Source organism: Ruditapes philippinarum, unplaced genomic scaffold (assembly GCF_026571515.1).
Source record: "Ruditapes philippinarum isolate M1 unplaced genomic scaffold, ASM2657151v2 ctg12089_1_1_1_1, whole genome shotgun sequence".
NCBI lineage: Eukaryota > Metazoa > Mollusca > Bivalvia > Venerida > Veneridae > Ruditapes > Ruditapes philippinarum.
In genome coordinates, this window is record NW_026864170.1 from 1 (window position 1) to 16,890 (window position 16,890).

The following is a 16,890-nucleotide window of genomic DNA, read 5'->3' on the forward strand; positions in this document are numbered from 1 at the left end:
TTATAAGAGGCGCTGTATTTTTGAAAAAAAAAATGTATTATTAGTTTTACCAGACCGATCTAAGGATTGTCAGAACATATTGCAAGTTTAACGAGATTTGTTTGTTCAAAATAAAGGCACAGGCTGGGAAGTCAAACAAAACTATTGAATATACCATCCGAGTGAATCGTGACAAAACCATGTTCGTGAAGTTGGCAGTCTAACAACCTTAGGTTGGCAGCCTAACAGCCTAAAGAAAACTATAAATATTACAAGGACGTGCTTACAATGCATGTCTGACCGTTTTCATATTTGTATTATTTTTCGTTTTCTTTAGGCTGCCAACATGAGGCTTTTAGGCAACTAGGTTCCCAACTTTACGAACATGACAAAACAATGAAAACCTGACAATGGATTTTGATAATATAAAATATGATCGTACGCCTGGGTGGGAGACGGAGGATTCAGTAAAGAGGATCGTGGTAAAAATTTAACCGCAATATATTGTTATGGTCCCAACACGGATATAGATGGATACCCGAGACTAATTTCTACAAAGTACATGTTCATTAAGTTTTGAGATCAAACCAAACAGAACAGTTACTTTCCATCCAGTACAGCGAAATTCTGAAACTCTAAGCGACTACTTCCCCTGAACAATACAATAAGAATAATGAAGGGGAGATAACTGCGACAAGATCCATAATAACAAAGGTGAAGAATGAGACACACTTTCAATTCCATTATCTTTTTTAATGTCATTTTTTCAAAGAGGTTAAAAATAAATGCTTTTAAAACATTGTGAAAAATGCAATCATGAATACATGTGCTTTAATTCCTGCTCAAGCAAGTTGTAAAGTATGACCTTGATCATTTCCCAGCCGTTGCATTGCATTTGATTGTCAATAAAGGTCCGTGAAGTAATCGACAATTAACTCGGACATGTTATGTGTACCCACGGATTTATCTATGTCTAAAGTCCTATCTATCTATTTTCTTCTATCTATCTACTTTCCCGTCCATTTTTATTGTACAAAGGATCATCTATCTATTTCTATCTATCTATCTATCTAGCTCTGACAATCATTTATCTATCTATCTGAAATCTTCTATCTAATCTTTATCTATCTATCTATCTATCTATCTATCTATCTATCTATCTATCTATCTATCTATCTATCTATCTATCTATCTATCTATCTATCTATCTATCTATCTATCTATCTATCTATCTATCTATCTATCTATCTATCTATCTATCTATCTATCTATCTATCTATCTATCTATCTATCTATCTATCTATCTATCTATCTATCTATCTATCTATCTATCTATCTATCTTATCTATCTATCTATCTATCTATCTATCTATCTATCTCTATCTATCTATCTATCTATCTATCTATCTATCTATCTATCTATCTATCTATCTATCTATCTATCTATCTATCTATCTATCTATCTATCTATCTATCTATCTATCTATCTATCTATCTATCTATCTATCTATCTATCATATCTATCTATCTATCTATCTATCTATCTATCTATCTATCTATCTCTATCTATCTATCTATCTATCTATCTATCTATCATCTATCTATCTATCTATCTATCTATCTATCTATCTATCTATCTATCTATCTATCTATCTATCTATCTATCTATCTATCTAGCTATCTATCTATCTATCTATCTAGCTATCTATCTATCTCTAGCTCTATACCCTTACCTACCTAGGTTACCCTACCTACCTACCTACCTACCTATCTATCTATCTTCCATATAGTCACACCCCTGCTGGGGACCTAGACTTGACGTGCGTCAACTGACAAGAATGTTAGTAAAAGATCTGAAATAAAAGAATATAAAAGTAATGGAAATTATATGAGTATGTTGTTAAAAACAGGTTAAAAACAGAGAAGGTATTTTAGGGAGACGTATGTTCAATGAGAGTTCCTGTGTAGGGGGGACTAGACCGTGGAGCTGTACTCAAGCTGGGGCCTGACAAGTGTCTTGTATGCGGTTGACTTTAACCTTTCTGAGTGAACTTTGATGTTTCGGCGTAGAAAACCAAGTGTTTGATTCGCCTTTGTTGTAATGTTGTTTATGTGTTTGTTCCATGTTAGATCATTTGATATTGTAATGCCAAGGTATTTTACAGATGGAACTGTTTCTAACTTTTTCCTTCTAACCTTTTCCAACTTAACTATATTTCAGTAAATATTTAGTGACTAAAATTCTTATTGAATACAGCTCGCTTCCATACATGTAATTGAGTGTACATTTGCGAAGCAGTGAACAAGGGGAGTAACGTTGTACAATTTTGTTATTCTTGTTATTTGAGTAGTCTCCCCGAAAAACAGCTGGTACAATGGCTGGTTCCCAGTAACCGGAAATGTGATAAGGGTAGTTTCAAACAAATTCAGTGTTTAAGTTAAATTTATTTAATGTAAATCTCTGTAGGTATTTTTTTAGAAATACACTTTCAACGTTTCACATCAGAACATAATGTTTCTTTAAACCTTTAATCGTTCAGGAAGCATTCTCCCTGTTTTTTTCTTAGTAAAATTTAATTTAAAATAATGCTTTGAACTGCCCCCTGTTGGTGCAAGTAAGTTAGACCCAAAATGGCTGCACTGGAAGAAGGGTTTCAATATGGTCTCTCTTCAAATTCAATTTCTACTTCAAATAGAAGTGTAGTTCAAGTTAAATTGACAGATACCTCATTGCGAATAATAGAGGAATATTTACGGAGAAAGGTATAAGTATTTTTCACTGATAATTTTAAAGATTTTTGAGAAAACGTGCGACTTGTCTCGTTTTTGCAAGCACTGCATATTTCTCGACTTGAAAACCTTATATGGACATGCCTTCTACATGTATGGTATCATTGTATTATGTCTATATTTATTAAGTTTAATATCTTTTTACTGATATTAAACAAATTGGACCGCTTATTCGTCGAATTTCTATTTTAAACTTTCACATATGTCGGGGCATGGCTTTGGCAAGAGTTGGACATATGTCAAAAACCGAATACCTTTATGAAACTATATGGCTTCAAAGTTGTAATAACAAATAATATATTGGCATGAACATTTTTTACTTCTAAGTGGAGCTTCTCATTCTACAAACAAACTTAAAAAAAGAACAGACTTAAATGTTTTACATAATTTATGATAGAATACCGAACATATTTCTATGGAAACATAACATGATAAAGGTAGTGATTCAAACTCACACCTTTTGAGATTGTAAAATCTATGTATAGGTTAATTTTTATCATAGCTTTGAAAAAACCCCAGAAATAACAACATAACTTAGCACTAAGGTCCCCACGTTTAAACAGATTTGTTTCGATTTTCAGTCGTAAACATTTACGATAATTTTTACTGTGTATTTGAAATGACAATATTGTCTTACAAAATATCTTAATCGTTACCTGTAATCATGAATTCTATCAATTGTAATTGGTTTATTCAAAAGTAAAATACGAAAAATAGGTATTTATAACCATTCACACAGCATTACCGTGCAATAATTGCTCGTGACATACATTTTTGGAAAAGTTGATTTTCCTTTGATCTTTCAAAAGAGTGAAATGAGGATACAATGCAGAAAATGTGTGTCGACTCAATAGTGATGGGCCCTGAACATTATTATTTGTAAATAGAAAGTCAGTCATCATTTGGAGACTTGAATACATGTTGTAAGATAGTACAAAGAATCGTTTCGGTTCTTAGCAATCGTGTAAACGTTCACAAAAAATTGTAAACGTGGGAGCCTTACTTAGAACTGAAAAATGCAGACAGTGATACTACACTACAGATTGGTTAGGACTGAAAAAATAAACTCAGTGTGTATGAACTGTTCCTCAGATAATTCAATATGGCAGACAAATTTTCATAGTAAATGGTCAACATTTTGTTGAATTATTAAGTCTCTGACGATTATAAAGGCATTGCAAAGCAGCAGAAATTTGAGTAAACATAAAAGATTTAAGAATAGTTGTCATTGCTGAAAACATTCATATATGGGATGTAGAGTATCAACTATCATCGGCTAATCAGTGTCCACTTTACATTAGCATGGGAATCAACTTGACCAACTACTGAGAACTGATTTTAATTTTTTGTTTGTCAGGCAAATTTTCGCATATTGTCATCAGCTGAAGTGCTTTTGACATTTTTTTTTTAGATCAATAAGCAGCTACAACAATTTAGTTTTCCATTTTACCTATGTAATTTTTAAATCTTATTACGGTTGTTCATAACAGTTGTTCAAATGATGAGTGCCAACATTCAAAATGTTTGCTTTTATAAATAACTTTATTAATAAGTTGCAGTCATGAAAATCATGCTTGAGATGCAGGATCATTAGCATAACACACAGGAGTCGAGTAGAATATATAAATGTAGAAGTTTCTTGTCCTACAGGACAAGTGGCCCTGAAAAATTTCAATCCCCGATCTGACTGCTAAATCTATGTTATTCATTTAAATGATTTTGTAGTTAGACAGAACATTTAAACAGGTGTTATTTTTGAAAAATAACTTAGCATGCCTGTAAATAGGCCTGTTTCTAACATAATTGGTTGGCAGTGATCATGCTCACAATAACACTGACATACTAGCCCTAAATTTGTTAGTGTATCGTTTTTTAAAAACACGAAAGTTCTCACTCTAAAGTGAGATATTATAAAGCCATATTGCAAGTACAACAATTATTCTTATAAAAATGGCATATTGTTACTAACAGTCTAAGATGCAGAAATCATTTGAGTGTGTTTCTGTGCTTTATGGTTTACATGTCACACTTTACTTAGCATGTGAGCCAGTCAGAACTGGAAAATTTTATTTACATTGATATAAGACATTATAACTGGCCACGTGTGTTCGTGAATGTGTAGAATACTCAATAGGAACCACTCTTTTTGATAACTTACTCAGTTGCAAATAGAGTGATATCACTTGCTTCTAAGCTGATACTTTTTAATATCTCTGACTCTAAAAAATGACAGGTGATTGAAAATATATATTTATAGATAATCATACTACCAATTAATAGTTCATATACCAATATAGCCTCACATCCCACCTTAATTTGTACCACTTTCTTCTGTTCATCATCCTAATAAGTAACTACTAATAAGGGTACTATAGAAACTGTATGATAACATATATACAAAATGTTTAAAAAAAAAGCATTTGAATAGATTAGATTCATTTGAAATTTCTTTAACTTGCGGGAATCAACAAGTATTTATTTTTTTCAGCTTACATACATGTATATTTTTAAGTAGTTGAACATACATGTATGATTGTTACTTGCATAATAAAGGGATTGTAAATTGTGAATACCGTAAAAATTCCTAAACGCCCCACCCCTAATAAAAGCCCCCCAGGCTTTTTGATATGGAAAAAAAATCTGCTCATCAGTGGTGAACTCTTTAATAAATCCGTAATTTTATTCAAATCCTTCAAAATCCATTTTATTTCATAGTAAACACAAAAATGTATCACATGAACTTTAAAATCAACACATTTTAATGCTATTACCAACACTTGTTAACACTAAGTGTATTTTAAATGATGTTTGGATTTAGGAAAAAAACGTGTTGTAATAATAGCCCCCTTTTGAAAAAGCCCCCGGGGGCGTAATAGGAATTTTTACGGTACTTTTATTTCCTAATTGTTTAAGATTGAGAGCTTGATGATGTAATGATAATGGTATAAATATTGATTATAATTTCCTTGAATCTTAATTTTGTATTGTCAGTTTAATTATTGCAAACACATTGTATAAAAATTAAAGAAGTTTTTGTATGTATTTAACATATAAACAGTTTCTAATGTAATATCATTGTTACAATAATAGGTGAACTTGGTAGAGTCATGTTTTAATTGTTTTGTTTTTTTTACTGTTTAAATGCTGTCTTTATTTATTATTTTTTAGAAACGTCACATTTAAATTATTTTTGGGCCATGAACTGATTGTTCAATTTATTCTTATCAATTAAAACAAGGTATTGTTGAGTTTTTGTAAATTGTTGGATAACATGTAATTGTTGATACAATCATGTATACCTGTATTTAAACAGTTAACTAATTATTATATTTTCAAACAGTTACATGATAAGATAAAATTATTACTAAGTACTTAATAATTATTACATTGATTGCAGAGTTAATAGATTAAAGATTTAGGTTAAATGTATTCTTGTATGTATAAGTTGTGTTTATTATTTAACGATCAACCCTTAAACCAGTGCTGAATATATTAGATGGATGTGTCTATCTTCAGTCTTGATAAAACCATCCATCATTTTTAGGGAAATTTGGGAAATATGTACAGACTGAATAATGAACAGTGCACATCATGACCAGTGCCATATGATCTTGGTTTGCATTGTTCATAGCAGGCTAAGAGTTAATAAAGTAATTGTTGAGTGGTTTAATCTACAAGTTAATAATTCTATTTATTAAGTCTGGCTGTAGCCAGTTAATCAAAATAAATTTTGGAGGAACCTTGTTTACATGTCAATTCATTAACTTGATAGCTTAGTGATGTTAACATTAACAAATAAAAATGCCTTTAAAAAAAGGTTATTGTTGAGTCATGTTTACAATTAATAAATTAATTAATATTTAGTGACTGATGCATTTAGCTAATCTAATCTGTTAGATAAATTATCAATTAATCATGTGTACAAAAGAATCTAATATTCATATTGTATAAAATAAGTCATTGCAGAGTCTTCTATAAATACAAAAAAGAATTAATCATTAATCAAACAAATTATCATTTAGTTTAATAATTAATCAATCTAACTGTTTTTAAGTCGTGCACACGATATTAATTAAAGTTAAACCTATTTTAAAAGCAAGTTTTATGTTGAGTGGCTAACAGTAGTACAATAACAAGGATGTATCATGTAGCTTTACATTGTAACAGTTTGGTGAATGCATGTCAATTTACAGTGACAGAATGGTTCACAAGTGTAATTATATTCTCTCCCATACTTTTTACATTTTATTGGTTCATTGAAACATGATGAGGATATGATGAGTGCATATTTTAGAGTGTGACATGCATTACAATGTGATTTCAATATTAAATGTTGATCAGCTGCAATGTTACGTGCAGTTGCATGTTCATTTTGCCATGTGCTGATGTATATTTATGTTATGAAATAACGTCAATGTTAAACATTGTGCTTGCTGATATTCAGGTAATAAATGAGAAAAGTTAATGCAGTCAGTGTTAATAGTTTTATCATATTTTTTGTGTGACAAATTATAATTGCTTTAGTAGTATATATATACATTATACTATGTCAGATATCATACTGTTATAGTATTAAAAAGTTTTAGATTCTGTTTTAAAGTATCAGCAAATTAATGGTTGCCACTGTTTATTGATCAAGTTTTAAAGTTACAAATTTATTCTGATGAAGGGATTAAGAATCGATTATAATTTTGATATTTTTTTAATAGTTTTGGTGGTGTCTAAAACTCATCCACTTTAGAGTTTAATTCATAGCGCATTTGCACCTTAATCTATTTACTTGAAAAAATAATGTTTAAGAAGGGCACAATTAGCAATATGGCCAGTATTTTTCTTTAATTTTATCCATGGAATGTCCATCCATTTCAGATGTTAGCATATGGACATCTGGCATATATCATTATATGGACAAATGTTAGCATATGCAGCAAACTTTAAAGTAAAGGTTAACAACTTAATACAGTCTGATTTTATTGACCTGTCAATTATCAATACATTATAGCACTCATTTAAATATGCGATCCCACTTTTTTGTCCGTTTATTTTACGAGAATTAATATGGAGTATAATTTATAACTAATGTTTGAAAAACTGCCACAAGCTTAATGAAGTGCTCTCATAACATCCGCAATAGCGCAGTGGGTTGAGTGATTACCTATTGCATGAGAGGTCTGAGGTTCGATCCCTTTTTTATACGCCGTTTGAAAAACGGGACGTATTATGGGAACGCCCCCTGGCGGGCGGGCGGCGGTGCGGTCGGGCGGGCGGGCGGTCGGGCGGCGGCGGGCGGGCGGCGTCAATTTTGTCCGGAGCATATCTCCTACATGTATGGAGGGATTTTAATGAAACTTCATATAAAATGTTCACCACTATGAGGAGCAGTGTCGCGCACATTTGAACCAGGTCTCTAGGTCAAAGGTCAAGGTCACACTTAGAGCTCATTGAAAAATGCTTGTCCGGAGCAAAAATTCCCCCATTATAGAGGGATTTTAATTTTTGGGACAAAAGTTCACCATTGTGAGGGGGAGTGTCCGTGGGAAAAATTTTAGGTTTCCCTTCGGCCAAGGCAAGGCACACATAGAGGTTTAAAGTTCAAAAAAAAATTTTGAAAATGTTTTATAAAGGGCCATTTAGCCCCATTAATTGAGGGGTTTAACACAAAAGGTCATTTTCAAGAATAAAGGCTTTAAATTAATTTTAGGGCAATAAACAAGGTCCCAAAGGGCAAATAAAGATTATGAAAACCCCGATTTTTTAAATAAAATTTAATCAAAGGGAGACAAAAAGTTATTTCTTTGTTCATTTAAAAGACTTACAATTATCCCCTTATCTAAAAAAAGAATTTAATCAAAGGGGAAAGAAAAATTTTTTCGGACTTGAGTAGTTGGAAAAAAGTAACAAATTTTTTTAACACATGTTATTCTTTGGGCAAATTCTTAACGTGAAACTATTTTCTGTAAAATTTTTTTTTAAAAAATCAAAACAGTAAAAACCCTTTTCAAAAGTAAACTTTTTCATAGAAATTTTAATTTTTATTTTTAAATTTTTAAGTAAATATATTCAGCTTATTCAAAGATTTAAAAAATTGAATGAAAAGTATTTCCCCAGAAAAAAACTTTAAAAAGGGAATTTTTTTTAATTTAAATTTCATGGGACTTTTTATCGCCCGTTTTAAAAAAATAAAAATATGGGGATGTGTTTTAGGGGCCCATTTAATCCTCAATTTTTTGAGGGGTTGTAACACAAAATTTTTTATAAGATAAAGGCTTTTAAAAATGTTTCTTTAAATTTTAATAAAATTTCAAAGGGCAAGGGCATAAAATTTTTGGAAAAAATCCAGATTTTTCCCGGAGATATCCCCAACCCTTTTATGGAAGGGAAAATTTATAATACTTTATGGAAATGTTCACTTCACCCCATGATATGTATTGCTCCATCATTGATCCAAGTTTTTCCTCCAGGTCAAAGGTCCCAAGTCACAAACTTAGCAGCTCAAATTTAAAAAAACGCTTGTCCGCGGAGCCCAAAACTTCATTCCCAAAGGGGTTTCAATATAAACTTGGCACCAAAAGTTCACAACCCCCATTGTGAGGCTGAGTTGTCGCTGCAAAATTCAGATCCCTGCCGATCAATGAGTCAAGGTTACCACTTAGAGGTCAAAGTTCAGATTAAAATATTTGAAAGATGGGTTATAGGGACCTTGAAGTCTCATTTATTGATGGATTGTAAGGCACAAATGGTAACTATCATGACTACAGGTGTTACACATTTAATTTAGGGGTTTTAATATTTTGCAAGGTCCAGGTCCACTGGAGATGAATTTATAAATAATCCAGATGTTGTCCCGGAAGCATATTTTCTACATGCATGGAGGAATTTTAATGTTACTTTTATAGAATTGTTCACCACCATGAGACGTAGTGCCCTGCACATAAACCAAGTCTCTAGGTCAAAGGTGAAGGTCACAGTTAGAGCTCATAGAAAAACACTTGTCTGGAGCAAAACTTCTACATGCATAGAGGGATTTCAATATAATTTGGCACAAATGTTCATCATTGTGAGGCTGAGTGCCGTGCATAAAATTCAGGTCCCTGCAACCAAGGTCAAGGTCACACATTCTGTGCATATCTTCCCTATTGATTTGTTTTAAGGTTCATTTAACAACACAGTGCCAAGAATAAAAACTTGCTTGCTAGATAACACTTATCCATAATGCCCCCATCTCCATCTAAAGCTTTTTCGTAAACGGGCGTATTTTGTGACTATGGCACCCTTGTTTGACATTCTTTTTAGACTTATCTTTTTTTATTTTTAAGTATATTTTAATGAAAATCGTCAAGCGCTTGCAAACTTGTCTACAAGGATATGAAACAACTAAGAAACACTGAATTGTCACATTTTGCATTGTATTTTACGGCACTGAAATTACATTTATTGATTTTAATCCGAATGAATATTTAGTATTAATTCTTAAACAATGTTATAAACAAAAGTATAGTATTTACAAAAAAGTGCAAAACATATTAAAAACGGAACAACCATAACTTCAAAAATGTTGAAAATACTTATGAATTAGAAAAAAAATGGACACTGTCTCGATCTTACAACACGTTGGACATTCAGATAAAATATACCCGTGGTTTACCCTATTGCTCTATAACAGTCACTGTAACTAATTCATAGAAACTAGATGAATTTAATCACATCTTATATTGCTACCTCTCACGGAATTTACCGAACATTTATCGAATATTGATATATTCTGCGCATTGACCGTATAATCAGTATGGAATTGACAGGTTAATAAAATCAAACAATAGTTCAGGTTTGATAACGTGAGCACAGATCCATTTGCCTGTATAACTTGTTAGCTAACTTTGATTAAAGGACTTATTCAAGAAACCTCTATAGTTAAATAGCTTTTATTAAGATTCATGATAGATTTTGGTATAACTATCTATACTTCACATATGATCTAGATTTACAGACCTTTTTCTCAACAATTTTGGGAATGCCACAAATACCATTGGAATTTGAGAAAAAAAGTGTTGTAAAAAGTCCAAATTGTAAATTTAGAAAATTCTGAATATTACACCTGTTAACAGAATAACAGCATAGTTACAGCACACAATAATGTGTACTTGATTATTTCCAAGTTCTGCTAAATTTAGATTCTATCCAATTAAAGTAGCTAACAGAAACTGCTGAACACCAAATAATTTTATTTTTTTTTAAAAGCAATTAACAGGTTCCATCAGGATTGTCATTAGTATTCTTGTTTTCTTGTAATGTATTATAAGTTACTTCAAGTGATTCCCTTTTGAATGAAAGTACTTTTTAAAAGAAAATCGGGCAACAAAAACAAAAATGAAGACTGATGACTTGTAATTGATAACCTGCTTCTCATTTGGCAAGAAAATATTATGTTTGTAATGCATCAATTTGGGAATGCATAGTTTTCTGAGACTTGAATTTTCTATGTTTTGAATGGCCCAAAATGAATTTGAGATGGTCGTCTTTGCCTCCAGCGGCTGAACTTAATGACAACTCTTAGATTGGCTCAGTTTACTGGTAGTAATAAGGAAAGCAATGTCTGGCTTAAATGAATTAACTCAAGCCTACATGTACACATATAAGTTATTAATGGCTGTCTCTGGCAGTATTAGCCTCAGGTCTTAGCCAGTGGACATCTTTTAAAGTGATTACTAGATTTACTAGGTTTTTTAATTTCTGCTAAACAGGATTTATTCTACATTTTATGTATCATTTACGAGTATTCAAAATAAAATGGGAAAGGTTAATATAATAAATGAATGTAGTTAATACTTTGTATGTAGAAATTGTCAAATTTTACTCACTTGAGGCAGTAAACATAGGTTTAAATACTTAGATGTAAGTAGGTTTGAATACTAAAAATAAGTATGAAACTGAAATACCAAAGAAGTATTGGGCAAGCCTGATTGCAACCATTCTAATTTTCTCTGGTAGAAAACAGTTCTTCAAATAGAAAAAAAGAAAAATGATTCGCTGATAAATTTAATTAAAAGAGAAAATTAAGCTTTAAAAATTGTATAAAATTGTACATAAGTTTGTTAGCTTTTTAAATCTGATTCTTTTGTTAAAGTTGTAGTTAGTTTATATGCATATGTACATTTAGTTATATTTAAATAATTTTAAGTGATATTATTTATGAACTCAGGTGTTAATGAACTTCGAGAATACCAAGTATGAGATTATCCCCTTTAACTTAATTATTAATTTTGGAGATATTTGAAGTTGGCCAGTCAACAGTATAGAGCCTGGTTAGACTGCATGAAATTTGCAGACTGGCCAGCGTATCTCCATACTGGAAGCAAAGTGGCTAATCAATTTCAGTACCAGCACAATAAGGATGTAATTATATAATGACTATTCCTATAAAAGTTTCTGAGTTCTACATCAGTTTTATAACACAGAGGTCTATGTAACTTTACACATAACATTGGTACACTACCTGAAGGAGAGGGAAACTTGTTAATTTCAGTTGTTTCATTAATTTCTTCCCCCAGATATAAATCTGCTTTAAAATGTTAAATAAAGACCTATCATGTATGAATTGATGCTCATATGATGTCAAAAATAATAATTACTTGTCCAGCAAATTATGTATGCTCATAATTAAACATTTTATATGATTAATAATTTATTTAATGAAGAAAATTTTAGGGGTTTAATGTCCGAATTTATCACAAATAGTCATGTGCCCTGTATTCTATGTAAGGTAGCACTCCACACTAAATTTCAAGTTTCTGCCGTCAATGTCCTACAAGCAATATGTCTAAATAAATTCTGATCCCAAACATTACACAACCGCGGAAAAAAAAAACATTTGTTAAGAACATATATGTCAAACATTGCACAATTATGTAATGAAATCATCCATGTGCAACAGTCAGGCAGTTAAAAAAATTCCAATTCATTCCTAAAAAGCCAAAAATCTATTTAGTGGTCCGGAGACCCAAAAACAACATTTTTCGTTCCTCCGGCAAAAAATACCTGCAAATTACGGACTACAGAAACTCTGTCATTTGCTTAGCAACTCCCTATGCATGCAAACTATCACAAAAAGAAATAGGTGCTTGCCTTGTAGATTTTTTAGCTATTGCTGAAAGTTTGTACCCCCTGTAAAAAATCACTTGTTTCAACGAGCATGCTGTTTAAAAGAATGTTTACAAACAATGGCGGCCTTGACATCTATTATAAACAGCATGTTATTTCTAACCATGTTTTCGAATTTTGCCAATGAATCATATTACATGTTACAAAAAACAATTTCATGCTGAAAAATGCTTTTTTTTACAAACCCGTCAATTTTTAAAACCACAATAGTCACTATATCCATGAAATCCTCCCTGGCCATTCGAAGCTGTGGCTTCATTTAGTGTGGTGTGCTGCCTAAAAGGCACATGTCTTGTGTTTAATTTTTTTAATCTTTCCCTAGCTGCTATAATTATGACAGTTAAAATAATTGTTTCATTACTGATCACATTTCATCTGCCTTACTGTAAAATTGTAAGATAATCATGCAGTGTCATGTGGTGTCACATGAACAGAATGTTTTGAAGATAGATTTAGATAAAAGAATTTAATAAAATTTATGGGCATATAACCTAATTAAATGAGTTAAATGAATAATTGCTTAAACCACATGAATAAGTTACATTTGCTTTAAATCAAAGTAAAAGTTTTCAAGTATTTTTTAATTTGAAATAATGTTTAGGATGAGAATTATTTTGCATGTTTGTTTTTATGTTGCATTATTTTGATAACATTCCTAAAGAAGTATAGATAGGTCACCGTCTGTATGATTGGGTACCTTCAAATAAATTAAAGTATCTGCATGCATTTATATAATTGCATCAGAATTTATGACCTTCACTCAACTTTGTCAATTTGTCTTTATAGTCTTTCTGATGTTGGGTTTGATCCTAGACCTATACTGTCATTAAGATAGTTTAATTAAAGGCAGACTATATCAATTGAATTACTTTTGTGTATATTGAAGGATTGCAGCAAAATCCAGAAAGAATTGCAAGTCTTTTTCTATAATTTTTCTGTCTGATCAGAAATAAAAATATATATTTTGATATAATTGATTTTACTCATATTGAAATATATTAAAATAAAAAATGAAATATATTTATGATAATCTATCAATTTCCCCATCAATCATAATGAACCATTAATGTACTAGAATCTTTGTATATTTTTACAATCATGGTAAAATGTCTGATTTTTTCAATTTCAGCCCTCATGTACACAGAAACCATGTATACAGTTCCAAGGAAACCAAGGGGTATGTTATTTCTTTTAATTCCATTCATCATTTTTTACTTTTCTTTAAACATGATGAATTGGGTTCAAATCCCGACAGGGACTTTGGATTCTTTCATGTGAGGAAGCTATCCAGCTATGAACGTCGGTGGTTCTACTCAGGTGCCCTTTCGTGCCTGAAATAATGCACGGAAGGGCACCTGAGGTCTTCCTCCACCAGTATAGCTGGAGGTGCCGAACGACCTATACTGTGTCGGTGTGATGTAAAACCCAAAACAAAACAAAAAACAAACATGATGAAATATTTGAAAGTATAAGTCCTCTAACAGTAGAGGATGAGGTCAAAGAATCAAAGGTTGACTAAACGCCGACCTGACCATTATCACCTAAAGATTATAAGAACACACTTAATTACAGACTTAAGATTTGGTGGTGATGTTGGACAAAGTTGACAGTTAAAATGTCCAGGTAGCAGGACTAGTTGGTTACCATTATAAGGGGTGAGGGCATTCATTTCATATTTTACAAACATTGTCTTTTTTTCTGCAAGTTTTATTATTTGATAAGTTCTGTGATTAAGTCCTTACATGTGTGTTACCTGAAGTCACTTTAAAGTCCTCACAACATTTTTACTTCAAATATTTTTTTTTTTTTCTTAAATATTTGCATAGATCAGTAGTATTCTGCTTTAAAAAAAAAACATAAAAGAAATGTTTTAATGTCATCTACTGATAAAAAAAGACTGTACCCTGTTAATTGTGCTATTTTGTTGACTAATTTCAGAGTATCCAAATACCAGAGGGCGGGGACAGCTTAAGAACGTTTCATTTCTCCCTCTCAGCAATACAGGGCGACCCTAACGGAAGTTTTGATGCAGTCTGCCAGACCAGTTCAAGGTGAGATATATTTAACAATGTAATTTTTGTCACAAATGACTTGATTTTGAATTTTACATTAATATATGTAAATAACCTTTTGTCTAGCTGATAGAAGATGAAGTGTCCTATACATATACCTGTTAAAGTATCTTCCTACTCGACTGTTATTGCAAATTCTGTAATGTTACAATATCTTTTAACCAATGTCTTCTGAAATGGAGAACAAAGGAAAATGTACATTGTTTTAAAAAACAGATGTCAGCTGTTTTTAATGATAAAAACAAATTAGATATAAAAATTTTGTAGTGCATTGTACATGTTTATTTGTTTTAAGGAAACTTTGTGTGTTTACTACAGAAATATAGTGCTGCATACATTGTTTACTTTATCCATGCCTATATTTGGTTATTTACGTCAAGTTTAATGTCCTGAGTTCACCTCTGTCTGTACATTTTCTTATCTCTCACACAGATTTGTATAAACATCATGATTCTTTTACCCTTTGTCTTAACTTCCATTGATAATCTATTATTTTTATGATCACAGAATAAAGAAAATTTATACTCAAATATAGCAAAAACATGGTAGTAAATAGAAATATTTATATTTTATTTTTTCTAGAGCTTGTATTTGTTTAATATACAGTAGAACTTCGGTAAGTCGAAGTTGAAGGGACTTGCGTAAAAACTTCGACACATCGGGACTTCGACTCATGAATCGCTCGCAATTCCATGACAAAATTTCGACCCGTGACTAGTCTATAATGAAACCTATTTCATGTTTTTTCCATCATTAATCTGATATTCACATTTTACAATGATAAATATAGCTGTTAAATAACGTTTTTTCACGGCTAATTATGTGGACAACCCGTTGACGTATACGAGGGTTGTTCAAAAAGTAATAGGACTACAGCTCTACTGTTCACATTTTTAAATTTACGTACAAAATTTTACATAGGACAAATATCGGAACATGTTCTCTATATATAGTGAAAAATCAAAACAAAATGTAAACAAATGAAATTTCTGTGAAGTTTTCAAATGACAAGGGGTTCGAAACGCGGCGCACGCTAACAATACAATAATTGACGTTCATGACGTCGTAAAATAAATCGAAATTGTAATAAGCGTCATTCTTTCTGAAAGTAGTCTCCCTAGTCTCTAGGTGTATGAGTCATGTAACTTTTACTTTGCCTCATATGTGGAGATGAAGCAAGAAAAAAGCGATCACATTCTCGATCCACTGTTTCAAAAAAAATAAAATAAATAAATAAATGCCCGATAGCCGGCCATTCTCCGGGTTTTCTCGTGTTTTTTGAGTAACCTTGGAACTCAATAGGACTGAAAATGTTAAAGCAAAAGCAATTTATTTTATTAATTTACTCATGTCATTGTATGTTTTTAAAACAATATGATTATACGAGGTATGTTCAAAAAGTTCGTGGACTTTTGCTGTCATTTTTTGCTTGGTTCATAAAAACACCCTAAGTGGATATGAATCGAAAGAGTGTTTTTATTTCTACAAGTAAGATTTACTTTTATTGTAAACTTATATTTCCTTTACGAGTTATGTGCACTTTAATAACCATGGCAACGCAACATCGGCGCACGCCAAAATTTTCGTATAATGTTAAAATATAAACAAATGGTGAAACAAACTGAATGATTGTTTTATGAAGTAAAATACCAGTAATCATCAACTAATATTTAAATGACATAAATCTGAAATATGACGTTTTTTGGACGTTGAATAGCTGAACAAACAGGTTTTGAGTAGCAGTAGAGAGACGGGTTAGTTGGGAAGTATAAAGCCCGTTTAAAAACTAGAAATTCGCTCTTTCGGAAATTTTTACCAATAAATTTGGTATAATCCTTCATATTTTTATGAGGTGATTAAATTAACAAAGAACAATGATTTGGCGAGCAAG

At 31.5% G+C, this 16,890-nt stretch overlaps 1 protein-coding gene across 1 annotated transcript; it reads left to right on the forward strand.

Moving 5' to 3' along the window:
• Positions 1–2,602: 2,602 nt before the first annotated feature.
• LOC132724695 (RNA polymerase II elongation factor ELL-like) lies at positions 2,603–14,978 on the forward strand (the record flags this gene model as incomplete). The annotated part of the gene is made up of 3 exons (XM_060709625.1): positions 2,603–2,742; positions 14,057–14,104; positions 14,866–14,978. Coding segments are annotated over exons 1-3 (293 nt in total), but the record flags the coding sequence as incomplete, so codon positions are not given.
• Positions 14,979–16,890: the final 1,912 nt, after the last annotated feature.